The following is a 13,254-nucleotide window of genomic DNA, read 5'->3' as shown; positions in this document are numbered from 1 at the left end:
CTACTTGGCTTTCTTCTTCTGCTCCTGGAAGAAGTCATTGCAGGCAACAGTCAGGGCGGCGACCAACACAACAAACTCATTGAAATCCACCTCGTTGTCTTTGTTCGAGTCCAGGTCATTCATGATTTTCTCCACCAGCATTGGATCCTTCTGAGACTGGAAACAGAATGAAAAGACATAAATGGTAACTCATCAAATCAGCAGTCTGACGTCTTTTAATGATTCTTCTATAACCTGGGTTAGTAAAGCAATACTATTGACCCCCGCAGATCCCTCTTTGGCCAATTAAAAACATCTTCAACAAACACTGGGTGCAGGTCAAAATATGGGAAATATCAGTCATGCTGTCATTTGGCTGTTATTGGAGCTTAATATTGACTGGAGGCAAAAAGCTGCCATCCGTGTCCAGCGGAGAGCAGAGTGATGTCGTTGCTAAATGACCCATGAGCTGCAGCTGATCACACAAGACATTTATTGCTTTGCTCATTTCCTCCAGGATTGAGAAACAAGACATGGCTTTCCTTTTCCAATCCTCCAACCTCCGAGGCAGCGGTGATCTTTCTGTTGTGGCGCTCATTAAAGTCAACATTTCACCAAAGGTTAAAATTAAAAATCCAACCCACACTGACGAGGTTTTATTATAATCAGGAAAATATCACCAGAGACGTGTTGCATTATTTGACATGTAGTTTTTGAAAGAGTCAAAGTTCTGTTTGAGCGTTATTTACTGTTTGACTTGTCAGTGCACAGTATTAACAGCTAAACAACATTCCTGCAAGTTAATTCACAACCAAATCCAGATTTTATCACCAAAACCAACTTACTTCTGATTGTATGGGTTCATCAATGTTGTTTTGTTTTTTTAAAGGGCAGAGGCCAAGATTATTAGTAATCAATAAGGTCAATAAATGTAATTAGAAAAAAATAACAATCTTAGTGTTAAAATTGAATTGTTAATTGCATTAGGTCAAAGTGCAATTTCAAATTGATTAACTGTTGACTACACTGGAGTAAACCCTTTATTAAATATTCATTATTACTGTTGATAAATGCTAAACAGGGCGACTTATCGCATTGCCACTTCTTTTACTTAAACGCTAGAACAATTCTGAAGTTCTTTTAATCTTTCTTAAATATTTTTAATGTTTTGCAACGTTATATCTCTACTTTGCAATATTTTATTTTTATTAATGTCCTTCATTTCACAAATAAAGCACTATACACTGTTTGTAAAAAAGAAACTACATTTTTTGCAGGTTTTAACAGTAATTTTTGAACAACTTACTTGTTAATATGCAGATTTTTACATGTTTTGTAAAATTATAGCTATTAACTAAAATCAAGAAAGAATTTGTTTGCATGTTAATCATGAAAAAAATAACGTAAATTATGTCCACATCAAATATCTGTATTTACTTATTTTTTTACAAAGTTTGACTGTAAAATTACAGATTTTGTTATTGTATTTAAATCAGCTGAAATATATTTATTTGACCAATATTTGTCTTTATTTGAAAGAAAGAATATTTATGTTAAGGATGGAAAAATATTCAGCCATCTTTTAACTGTTATTTTATACATGGTCCCTGTTTTGTTGAAATAACCTACCTATAAAATGAAATCACAGAGAGAAAGTATTTATTTATATGTTAACCCTAAAAAAAAAACAGGCCCAAACTCTACGTAATGTCCAAACCAAAAATATATATTTTCACAAACAGTCATTAGCTCTTTTATAAGGTGTGATCATAAACTGCACTGTTCTACTGTATTTAAATTATCTAAAAAAAAAAAACACAACAACAACAACAACAAAAAATAAACATATATTTACCATTATTTTGACTGTTTCTACTGTTTTTGAATGTTACAGTATTTCAACATCTTTTAAGATATTTTTCTGGAACCCTTGCTGCCATTTTTTTAATGTTTAAGTTCAGATTGTATTTTTCTTCTAACTGCAATGTCTTTGTTCACTAAAAATCTTTGTGTCTTCATTTAGAACTTAAAAATTTCAACATTTATTCTTCAGTGTTGATGAGGCAAAAATAACGCTTTTATATTTTATTTTTTAAATACCAATAATCGGCTCTAGTAAACAGAATCCTATTTTAATCAGTTATAAAATGTGACTTTTCTGTTTTACAGCCAAATGGCAGCATACATACATGCGATTCCTAAATCATAAAAGAACACCTGATCTTGCCGTCCGTCTATATTTAGAATACATATACAGTTTATATATATAGTAATCTATCAAGCCTTGGCTCTCAAGTGTCAAAGTTTTCTGTCGGCTGAAACTGAGGGTGACTGTCTTGCTGGGGCTGCGTCTATTCTCAGAGGTGACTGTGGCCCACGGGGATGTGATGACATCATGGGGGAGTCTATATTTGGAGGTGATATGGGCCACTGATGATGATGATGTGTGAGCACCTGAGGCTTCCCATCCGCACGAGGGAGGACAAGCAGTGGAGAGAAAAGAAAGATATCTGAAGGCATCGGAGGCTTTAGACCTTGGCCGTTTAGTTTGACGCGCTGGTCTCAATCATCCGGAATCGCAGGCTTGCACACACTCTGCTATCACACAGACTCAGAGGGCTGGGACTTATCTCAAATGACCTTATCCGTCTCCTTCTGCACATCCTTTATTTCCCATAGTGCTATGATGAGAGAGCCACCAGCAGTTACACTTTGACAGAGGGGTGGCAATCAATGAAAAAACAATTTTCTCCAACAAGGTCACGATGCTAAATCATCGGAAAACAGCATTAACTACTTTAACTTTAACCGAATAAAGCAACAGCAAAGCGTCCTCCAAGGGGGTAAAGATCCTCAAGGAAATTAGCACAACTGCTAAAGGTTATTTTGGAGCAAATTAGGCAACACTGGGGCTCACACAACACATTCCCAATAGTTAATATTCACACAATCAAGTGTGTTTCATTTGCAAATCATTTGAAAATTCCACCACTTGCTGTTGAATTCAGTTTAAATGTACAATAAACCATCATCAGCATCAAGCTGAACCTTCTACTTTACCGTGAGGAAGTCGGTGAGCTCGCTGTTCAACAGCTGCTTCAGCTCGCCCTTGTTGAGCTTGTATTTATCTCCATCATTTCCAGAGTAGTTGTAGAAAACCGTTATCAGTGCATCCATGGCACCCTCGAGCTGGCTCGGCATTCTGCTGGATGGATAAAAGCTCTTGCAGCTTCCTGAAGAAAGAAATGTTTTACACGTCTATTAACCCAAAGAACATGATTTACACAAAAGAAGGAATCTAAGTCATCATTTGCGTGTAAGCGAGGAGTTCCTACCTGGTTAGAATCCCGTACGAAAGTGATGACAGACGCAGCAGCGCAGCTTGTTTATTAGGAAATGGAGAGAGGCTAAGTGGGCCATCCTCTATCTTTGTGGCGATAATTAATTCCACAGGTGAGACGCCCATGGTAACTGTCTTCCTTTCCAGGTTTTAATCAGTGCAGTTAAGTGAAAAACAAAACATGTACCAGTGTAACCCCAGAGCTCCCACCGGTATTCATCAAAGCCTGAGCCACGCGTGGGCCTTCACACAGGCCTGAGCAATACTGCATCAGACAGAGGTGGTTGATTCCTGCATGTCCACCTGCTCACATGTGTTCATCAAGAGGAACAAGGATTTGGCTGATTCTTTAGGGTTCCAACATAAATAAATGAACATGTTTCACCTTGCTTCCTTTTATAACTGTCATTTAATAAGTCTTAATGCATGTATTCATGAGTATTATCCCTAAAAGCATTCTGGCAGTGTTAAGATAGAGTAATAATATAGCTGATATGTCGCTGATTATTGTGTGCAGTCTTGCAGCAGTCATGTTCTGCTGCTAAATGAGAACCTCCACAGAAGAAAATATGAGCTGTGAAACAAAACTGACGCGTTTTGCTCAGAGGACAACAAAGATAGTTGTTCCTGAAAAATCTTGTTAAAAATGTTCCCCTTGAATGTCGAATGCAACTGAGTGCATCAGAAGTCGGACCAAATGATTTCCTAATAAATATTGCGATTTGCAATCAAGGTTTTTTTTCAAACCTCGGACCGTAGCAGATTGAAACATGCAATGAATCATTACAACAAAAAATATCCACTGTTTTATATTCTAATGCAAGAATGAGAAGAAGCAAGAAGAAGTAATAATAACAAATAAAATAGTGAAACACACTTAATAATGTCGATCCTAGATTGCAGGCTTTACAGTTTGCCAATTGCATTGTTTCCAACGGCAGCTTTGGTTTGAACTTGATTGATCGTTCAACCCTACATTGGAATAATCTGTTTAATGAATGCTACTTTATAGCTCTGTTTCTGCTTCATTATATTTCACTGGACAACACTCCACACAGTAGAGCAGCTCCTCAGGACAAGACTCATCAGTCCATCTGCATCTGAAGGATCAGAGACATTCCTTTGAGGACAGCAATGTACACATTTTGGACAGAGAGGACGGATAGTTTGAGAGAAGAGTGAAGGACGCCATCTATGTCAAATAGGAACTGCCATCTCTAAACAGAGGAGTGGGTCTGCGACACCACTGATCAACCACCTATAACGCAGTGATTACGTCTCTCCCAGGAAAGTGTCGCCATTAGTATCATCTTGAGTCACTCCAGACAGATTTACATCCTTTGTTGTGTAAACTGGCAGCTTCACCACCATGGTTGTTGGTGGACCACCTGGTTTCACAACTATTTTGAGCCACGTCCTGGGTGGTTAATGGGCCCATGTGAGCTGCAGTGAGGCTAAATTCTGTTACGCCCCACTAGTCAGTTAGAACTGCCACATCTCTTGGATGAAGCTGAAACGTCTTCAAGAACCTACAAGAGAAGTCCAGTTGATTTCTACTGAAGCACCTACGATTTCAATGGATTCTGTATATTTTACTCATACTTTACTTCACATATAAGAACTATAATTACAACGTTCTTGCACCACACTAGAAAGCCTTGTGCATCCCATCAAGATCTGTGACAGTAAAAAAAAAAATCATTTGCACCCTGCAAACTATAAGTAGAAGGTCCCTCAAAGACCACAGACGTCCACCAAGGTCAAAGCTCTGTTTTGCTAATTTAACAACCTCCTCCTGTGTCCAATGCTTCATTTCTCCGCCGAGTTTCATGAAGTTCATTTGGGTAGTTTTGTGTAATTCTGCCTCCTCTGTGGTCCATATTTATTCTTTTAGTATTAGTGTGGCTTCAAGTATTTCCAAACACTGCTTCTAATCACTGGCTTGTAATTCTGCATTAACAGTTTTATACCACAACGACTTTCCCCAGTAACCACTCATCAGGTACTTATAATGCAGTCTTAAGATTCCTCCGCAGGGAGTTTCAAGAACCAAACAGAAGTCCAGTGACCTGCTACTGAAGCATTTGGAAGACTGAAGAGCTCCATAGACTTGATTTTAGACCATTTATTCATTCCTTGTAGTGCACTGATATTTGCCGTCTTGTCTGTTTTGTTCGGTTGTGATTTATATTTATATCTGATTTTATCTTACTCTTTACAATTTCTACAAACTCTGCATTATAGCTCATGCTTTTATGTGCAGTCTTATTGAAAAGAACAATACAAACACATGTCGTGCCTTTAAGTTGAATTTCTCCCAGAATGTATTGGCTACGTCTATTTCTAAATACATTTACTTTAAATTGCATGTACTTTACCTTACTGATGAAAGAAGCATGTTCCTGCCACCCAGGCCATTGGCTTTATTTTATGTGGTATTAAAAAACAAATCAAACTTGTCTTTGCTGTTTTGCCTGTTCCTGTTTTCTCAGTTTCACCTTGCGATTCTCAACTGTCACATTCTCATTGCTGGGTTTATTTTTAGCGGCTGCACCTTTCATCCTTTGTCATTTTGTGTCCGACAGTCCCTCTCATACACGATTGCCCGTCCTCTGTCACTGTGTCATAACTGACAGTGGAGCATTACACTCTATTCAGCCCTCAGCCCCCGAAGACAACACCTGAGGGATGTTAGTTGTCAGGTGCGCCTGCAACTTTTCTTCCACTCGCAGCCGCTGCCACAAAGAAAATAACTTTCCATTTGTTAAGGTGATGAAACAGTTTCCCTCCCAGCTGCTGGTAGGAAACGTTGTGCAGTGAGTGACCCCTAATACAAACTGACAACATACCCAGCTCTGAAATGTTTGGAAATTAAAACAACAGAATCCACATGGAAGAGGCGACAACATTTTTTATATCTCACACAATATTAGGCAAATAAATATATATAATTACCATACAGTCAATTTATTATACATTAAACATCCTGATTCAAAATTAAAATGAATAATGTAATACTTTTATTACTCTTTTTTTTAAAAAAATAAACCAAAAAAAAGCTGTTTTATTGTTTATATTGCATTTATCCTCATCCTAAATTCCTAACATCTGTAAGTAAACAGCTGCCCTGAACACATCTCAACAACAGCCCCTTTAATGGAGGGATGTGCACATCATTGTATTTTAATGATCACAATATCAACCACAATCATTTATTACTTACAACAGAAGATCAAATCATGGGTTACATGGGACTCTTGCGTCCTTTAAAAATGATTTTAAAGCCTTGTTCGTGGTCTTTAAGGAGCTAAAAGGCTCCTCTCCTGCCTACCTCACAGATGACGTATCGCTGTACGTCCCCTCGTTCGAGTCCTCTGCAGCATCTCCAAGGTCACTACGAAGACAACAGAGATAACGTGTCCAGTCTGTTTGCCCTTCAGCTTTGACCTGTTCCACTACAACACAGACATGGTGACTCAGTTGAAACATTACGCACGAATTAAGTCAGAAATGATGAGATGGAAACGGCTGCGTACGTGTTTTGTTTTACAGTTTTGCCTCTCATTCACACGATACTGACCATTGGAGGCAGTTTGGAGTTCAGTGTCTTGCTAAAGCCCACATGCTGACAGGAGCGGTGTCTCGTGTTGGTGAACAGTCCATACAGCCTTCAGCAGAGCAGACTATGTACTAGGCAGGGCTCTAAAACCAGACTGCAAAGGTATTTAAATGAAACCTGAATGAATACAATTTGTTCCAAATTTTTAGAGCGTTTTCATATATATTTTGTTTTCCATCCATTATCTATACGCCGCTTAATCCTCACTAGGGTCACGGGGGGCTGGAGTCTATCCCAGCTGACTTATGGTGAAGGCAGGTTCACCCTGGACAGGTCACCAGTCTATCACAGGGCAACACTTAGAGACAGACAACCAAGCACACTCATATTCACACCTACGGTCAATTTAGAATCACCAATTAACCTCAACATGTTTTTGGACTGTGTGGGAGGAAGCCAGAGAACCCGGAAAGAACCCACACTGCACAGGGAGAACATGTAAACTCCATGCAGAAAGATCCTGAGTGTCCTCACCGGGGCACAAGTCGGCGACCTTCTTGCTGTGAGGTGCTAACCACTGAGCCACCTTGCAGCCCAGGTCTATTGCATGTTCTGTGAAAATCGCTGCCTAAGACTGAGCCCCCCATGCTGACTCTCTTCATCCAAGCCTTCAGCACCACGGCATCCCAGATCAGTCAACCAGACAGCCTTTATATCCACCCGCATCCTTACATCCTGTATACATCCACATCATCCAACTCTTCTTTTCCTCACTAAATCTCACATTGTTGTGTTGTGGGCTTTGCTAGTGAACACACTACAAGTACCATTATAGGGTCTTAATCTAAATATTTCAACTTGTTAGGTTGCACAGATGATCATTTTTTATTTAATTGAAGGAATTCTGGCACAATGGCTGTTATTTTAAATGCATTATTTGAAAATTGGTGACTTGACTTGACTTTGACGATTGGTATGAATCAACTATGAGACTGTAGACTGCCTCTGCCTAAATGTATTCATCAGTAAACTCTCTGGTTCTTATGTTTCCTCATGGGACTGGCCTGTGAATAAACCTGCTGAAATGTCTCACACTGACTCCCAGCTTCTTTCACTTGGCTGACTGGAGGCTCCGTCTCTCACAAACAGAAGCTGTTTGAGTGGATGTCGACCTCCACCTGTTGATGATCCCTGACGGGATTCTGTTGCTGGCGATGTATTTCCTTTTCATGTCTTCAGTGGCGTCAACACAAACCGTCACACAGCCTTAAGCAGTCTTCACACAGAGATGAAGAAGATAAGGCAGACATCGGCCTTCTTAGGTGAACAACCTGCTGTTTTCACAACTTTGAACTTGCTCCATTTAATTCAGATTGCAAAGTTATTTAATGTTTACAGAACATTTACTTGGTGCCGGCTCCAAAGTAACTGACACGTGTCAACGAAATTGTTGGTGTCGATGCATTTTGTTCAAACGGATGCCCAAAAAGTTGAGTGTAAACTTTACAAACAGCAGTTTGAACAGTTCATTGGAGCTACTGAAGGATTTCTCACTGTCTGACTTTCAGTAACTGGCTGTAGTTTCTTTTAGAAAGAGTAGCATGACTTATCAGTCTTTAACTGAACTGCAAGCAGCAGCTATTATCCCAAATTGTTACACTGCTGTTAGTGCTATAGGTGAAATTGATTCAGTCCTTTCATGTTAAAGTTGTATTCTTAGGTATAAATTACCTTTCATTGCTTTTAAGTTCACACAAAACTAATTACAGCTTTTAACGGCAGGGAATTCTCTCTGTATTTCACAGTATACAGGAGTTTTAAATCTGGTGTCTGTGGTCACATTCTCATGCTGGTGCACTGGTTTTGATGCATTTTATGTTTACTTGCAGTGACTTTATTGCCAGAGCTAAAGAGGGAAACAACTATGGTGGCAGAGGCAAAGCAGGCTACAGAGAGTAAGACTACAGTGGAACGTACAGAGGAAAAACCTAGGAAGCGTTTAAGGAAAGTTTCTGATGCTCCAGATAAAAACTAAACTTCAGAGGAAGAATTTCAAAGAAAGATATTGACGGCGAGGCACACAGTCGTCCTGAAATGTATTCGTACTCTTCCATTTAAAAAAAAAAAGGCAAAATTCACAGTAGTCACTCAAATAACTAGAAACTGAAAAAAAGTCGTAATAAATAAAAATGTGCTAAATTGTAATGTAGTGAAATAAGAGATTGCTTCTGAATTGTGGCTGAAAAGAATCATTTAAAAAGACAAACAAAACTGTCCTGGACATATTAGAGCACTTTGCTGATGAGCAGTGGGCCAAAATCAGAATACCTGTCAACAGGTGCAGAAATCTGATTGAGAGTTACAGAAAACACTTGATTGCAGTGATTGCCTCAAAGAGTTGCTCAACAAAGTATTAGTTAACAAGTCCCATCATGCTTGTTTGCTTGTTGTTGTTGTTGTTTTTAAAAAAATATTTCTGTTGACCCACAATTCAAAAACAGTGTCATGATTTTCATTAAATTTTAATTTATTACTTTTGTCAATTTCAAATTATCTCAGTGACAACCGTTTTTTTTCTTCTTTAATGGGAGGGTCTAAATACATTTGAGGATGACTGTACCTCATAAGCACATCTCAGCAGTTGTCTGTTTCGCAGCACTAACCAGTCTTCACTGACCAGAACCTGGGTCAGCAGTGTTTCGTGTTGCAGCAGCAGAGTTCAGTGTGAGCTGACCCTCCGGAGCAGGGAGGAGTCTCACACCTTGTCATCTCCTCCTCACACACTTGGTCGCGCACTTTGGTTGCACTTTTCACTTACTTCACCAAACACCTTTGTGGCAAGTGGCAACGCAGATCCAAAAATGGTTTGTGATTGTTCGTATCCACTCAGACTGTTGATCGTTGTGGCACTGAAGCAACTTCTTCTTATCGTGTTTGACAACGTGCCAACAACCAAGCGGTATTCCTAGAAAGAGTCAAGATACTTTTGAATGAGATGAGTTAGTCAGCTGGTGGTCAGATGTTGGCCTTGAGCAAACAGTTATTTTCTTGTCCCCTGTGACTTCCACAGTTTTTCTGCTGGGTTTAAATTGATATCCAGAACTCACAGGAAACACTGATCGGAGGTAAGAGACTCAGCACATCCTCACTTTAGGTTATTGATAAATATACAGCCATTTATTATTATTATGAATATTGATTATTATGATTATTACACAGATAAATATCATACTACTGTTAAATCAAATCTACTTTAGAAAGGTCATGACCTCAACTCAAAGTCAGGACTGAATATGAAAAGCATAAACCAGCTCGTCTGACATCACACAGTGCATCACTCAATAGTTAACTGTCTTCCTTGTTACCACTTTTTTTTTCATTCATTCATTCATTCATTCATTCATTCATTCAGCCTTTATTTAATCTCAGACTACACTGAGGTATTTCGGCCTCATTTACAACTATAGTCAAGTAAAACAGTAGCCATAAAATATTAAAAGGCAAAGTTATTACAATAATAGCAGAAAATAAAGTAGCGTCAACTAAAACAAGGACAACTGGTGATGAAATAAGATGAAATTAGAAACCTGTGGTGCACTTATGACAAAAATGAGTCAAGCTTTGAATTCTTCTGCGGGTTATTCCAGGAGGTAGGTACACAGTGAGAGAAGCTATAATTTCCAAGTTCAGGAAAAACAGCCAGCACCTTTAGCTTCCTTCAATAAACAATGACACATCATAATATGCTAAACATAATCTGATGTTCTGGCCACGTGACTCATACAATTTAGCTGTATTTCCCTTCATTCAAAGTTTTATTGCAGGATGTCTTCAGCAACTGTGTCTTTGGTCAAGACTTGATTTTTGCTGCCCTCTGTTGGCTGATATCAGAAAGTGTGCTGGTCTGGCTGCACCTCAGTATCATTCTGCTACAGGGGAAATAGGAGCCCCACCGATGATAGTCATCTTGGGTGGAGCTACGCTAAGGATGCTTCATCTGTGTCTCAGTTGTGTGAGAGGAAATGTGTTTTAGTGGAACTCTGTCATGTGTGGAGACGAAAAATTTATCGTTACAAAAACAAAAAACACCACAGAAACCAATAAAAGATGTCTGTGGACTCTGTGATAAGACTTGTACAAATAGAAGAGACAAACAAAATCAACACTAGTCATCAGAGTACTGCAAGAAGGAGTGTGGGGTTTTCCCAGATGTGTTCACAAGTTATTTTTGGTCCTGCAACTGTCGTGGAATCAGATTTGACACATGGATAAGCTAGGTAAGTCTCATAAACACTAAAGAAAAATATGTTGGACTTAACAAAAAAATATTGCAATAATTTGCATCCATTTTTAAACTTCTACTGAAAATATGTTCAACTAAAAAAATAGATTGATTAGTAAAATGAACTTTTCCTCTACAAGCAAAGGTATTTTGAAAATAACTGAATGATTAGCAGCATAAGCAAAAGTCTACAAGTTGATAACTCGTAAAAATGGAGTTGTTTCAATTAGTATAGGATATTTGTAGTATATGAATTAGTATTTCCATGTCATTAAAATATATTTCTTAAGTGTTTTGTATTTATTCGGCCACGTCTATAGAGATCACTTGGGACTTGTAAATAAGAGGGCCAGTTAGGTGAGACGCTAAAACTCCAAGAGCTGTTACAAGCAGATGTCAGGCTTCAGAAAAAAGGTGGAAGTTGTCAGTTACTTGACCTACAGCACAAATCAAAATCTGACTGACCAGACTCATGAAATAAAACTTTACCATTCTTATCCACTAGTTTGGTAAGCTGACGTGTAGGATGGCCAAATGTTACAGCTAAATATGATGAGCATTGGCTACATGCAGTCATTCAATATAGTCCACCAAATGTGTTTTCAAATGTAGCTTAAGATCTGCATACAAGCCCAGTGTTGGTCACAACTGAACATATTCCAGATTGTCTTTGCTTTTGTTGAATTTGTTTGTGAAAGAAATGACACTCAAATACCAACATTATTGTGTCAGCGTAACCCATCAAAAATAATATCTACAACTTGAATGTTGCAAAACGTAAATTGGATTTAGATTTAGAGTCTAGTCCTGTCATTAGAGACTAAATAAAGGTTTACAATCAGCATTTTCTATCATTTTCATTACCAACTGCAATTTAAAGTTACTGTCCAGAGATATATTAAGGTGTTCGTCATGACTTAACCTACATGTAGTGATCTGAGGAGAATCGTCCACATTAATGCTTCCAATAACTAGACATTTTCAAACACACTGGTGTGTTTCTGTTGCATATAAATTATTGTTATTTTCTCCACAAATGCTGCAGCCTTAAAGCAAATGCTGTAAACATAATCTTACATGATCTTACACCTACTCACCGAAATAACCAAGCAGGCCTGTCTTATTGCACAATTCAGATCTTGTCAGTGTGTAGGTTGCTCTTTGGAGGTTGTTATTGTTGTTTCCTGTAGCAAAGGGGATTTTGAAAATTGTAACACACTGAATGTGGAAGGGGAGGAGAAAGCCACGAGGCCTGCAGTCTTCAACCGGTGAGTCAGATTAGTTTGTCCCTAATGTCCACATCGAAGTTTGTTTGTTCATTTAAATCACATATATTTCAACTGCAGTGTCTCAAAGATCAGGAATGAACTTTAGACCTTTGCTAATCAACACGGGGGAAACTCGTGCACAAGCTGCCATCTGGGTTTATTCCTTCTAAAAATCTAAGAACATATATTTTAAGTGTCTGTTGGTAGTAATATTTTATATTGATTTAATTTTATCTTAGTCATCGTGTTATAAGTATTATGCATTTATTTTATTTGGTTTTGACAACTTGAGTGTTTATCAGTGCAAAACATTGCCAGTCCGCCAGAGTTTCCCAAAGCTTCAGAACCAACATGTGCCAGCGACAAACCAGTAGAAGGAGGGTGCACATCTCACTGAAGATGGAAGTTCCTTATTAAAATGCAGAAGTCGGTGCCGGAGGATCCAGCGTGACCAGCATGCACCTGTTGGAGCTCAATATCATGGATGTGTTCAATTTTGACTCAGTCTGCAGTTTTTAGGATGGTCACCAAGCGTGCTCACCAGGTGACGCATTAATCAGTGAATAATTAAGACAGTCTTTTGCTGAGGAACAGAAATATTGACTATATTCCTATAACAATTCTTAACTTTACTGTTGTGCTCTTTTTGTGCTGTTCACAGACCAGTAGGCCTAGCAGACCCAGTCGCAATTGCACCAGCTGACCTTTGAACACGGAACATTTACCTGAGGTAGCTGTGCCCTCCAGGAGCCACACACAAACCCACAACAGACTTTCCAAAACTAGCTTTGTTAAATTTTCATGTATGTGACTCAATGCATATGAT

At 38.6% G+C, this 13,254-nt stretch overlaps 1 protein-coding gene across 1 annotated transcript; it reads right to left on the bottom strand.

Moving 5' to 3' along the window:
* On the bottom strand, positions 1-3,180 carry s100z (S100 calcium binding protein Z). Its single transcript, XM_008295483.1, has 2 exons — positions 3,040-3,180; positions 1-156 (listed from the first exon to the last, which is right to left on the bottom strand). The coding sequence occupies exons 1-2, from the start codon at positions 3,178-3,180 to the stop codon at positions 1-3; spliced, it is 297 nt and encodes a 98-aa protein (XP_008293705.1).
* Positions 3,181-13,254: the final 10,074 nt, after the last annotated feature.

This window comes from Stegastes partitus, unplaced genomic scaffold (genome assembly GCF_000690725.1).
Source record: "Stegastes partitus isolate 25-593 unplaced genomic scaffold, Stegastes_partitus-1.0.2 Scaffold1051, whole genome shotgun sequence".
In the NCBI taxonomy this organism is placed as follows: domain Eukaryota; kingdom Metazoa; phylum Chordata; class Actinopteri; family Pomacentridae; genus Stegastes; species Stegastes partitus.
This window is presented reverse-complemented; position numbering and strand designations above follow the sequence as displayed.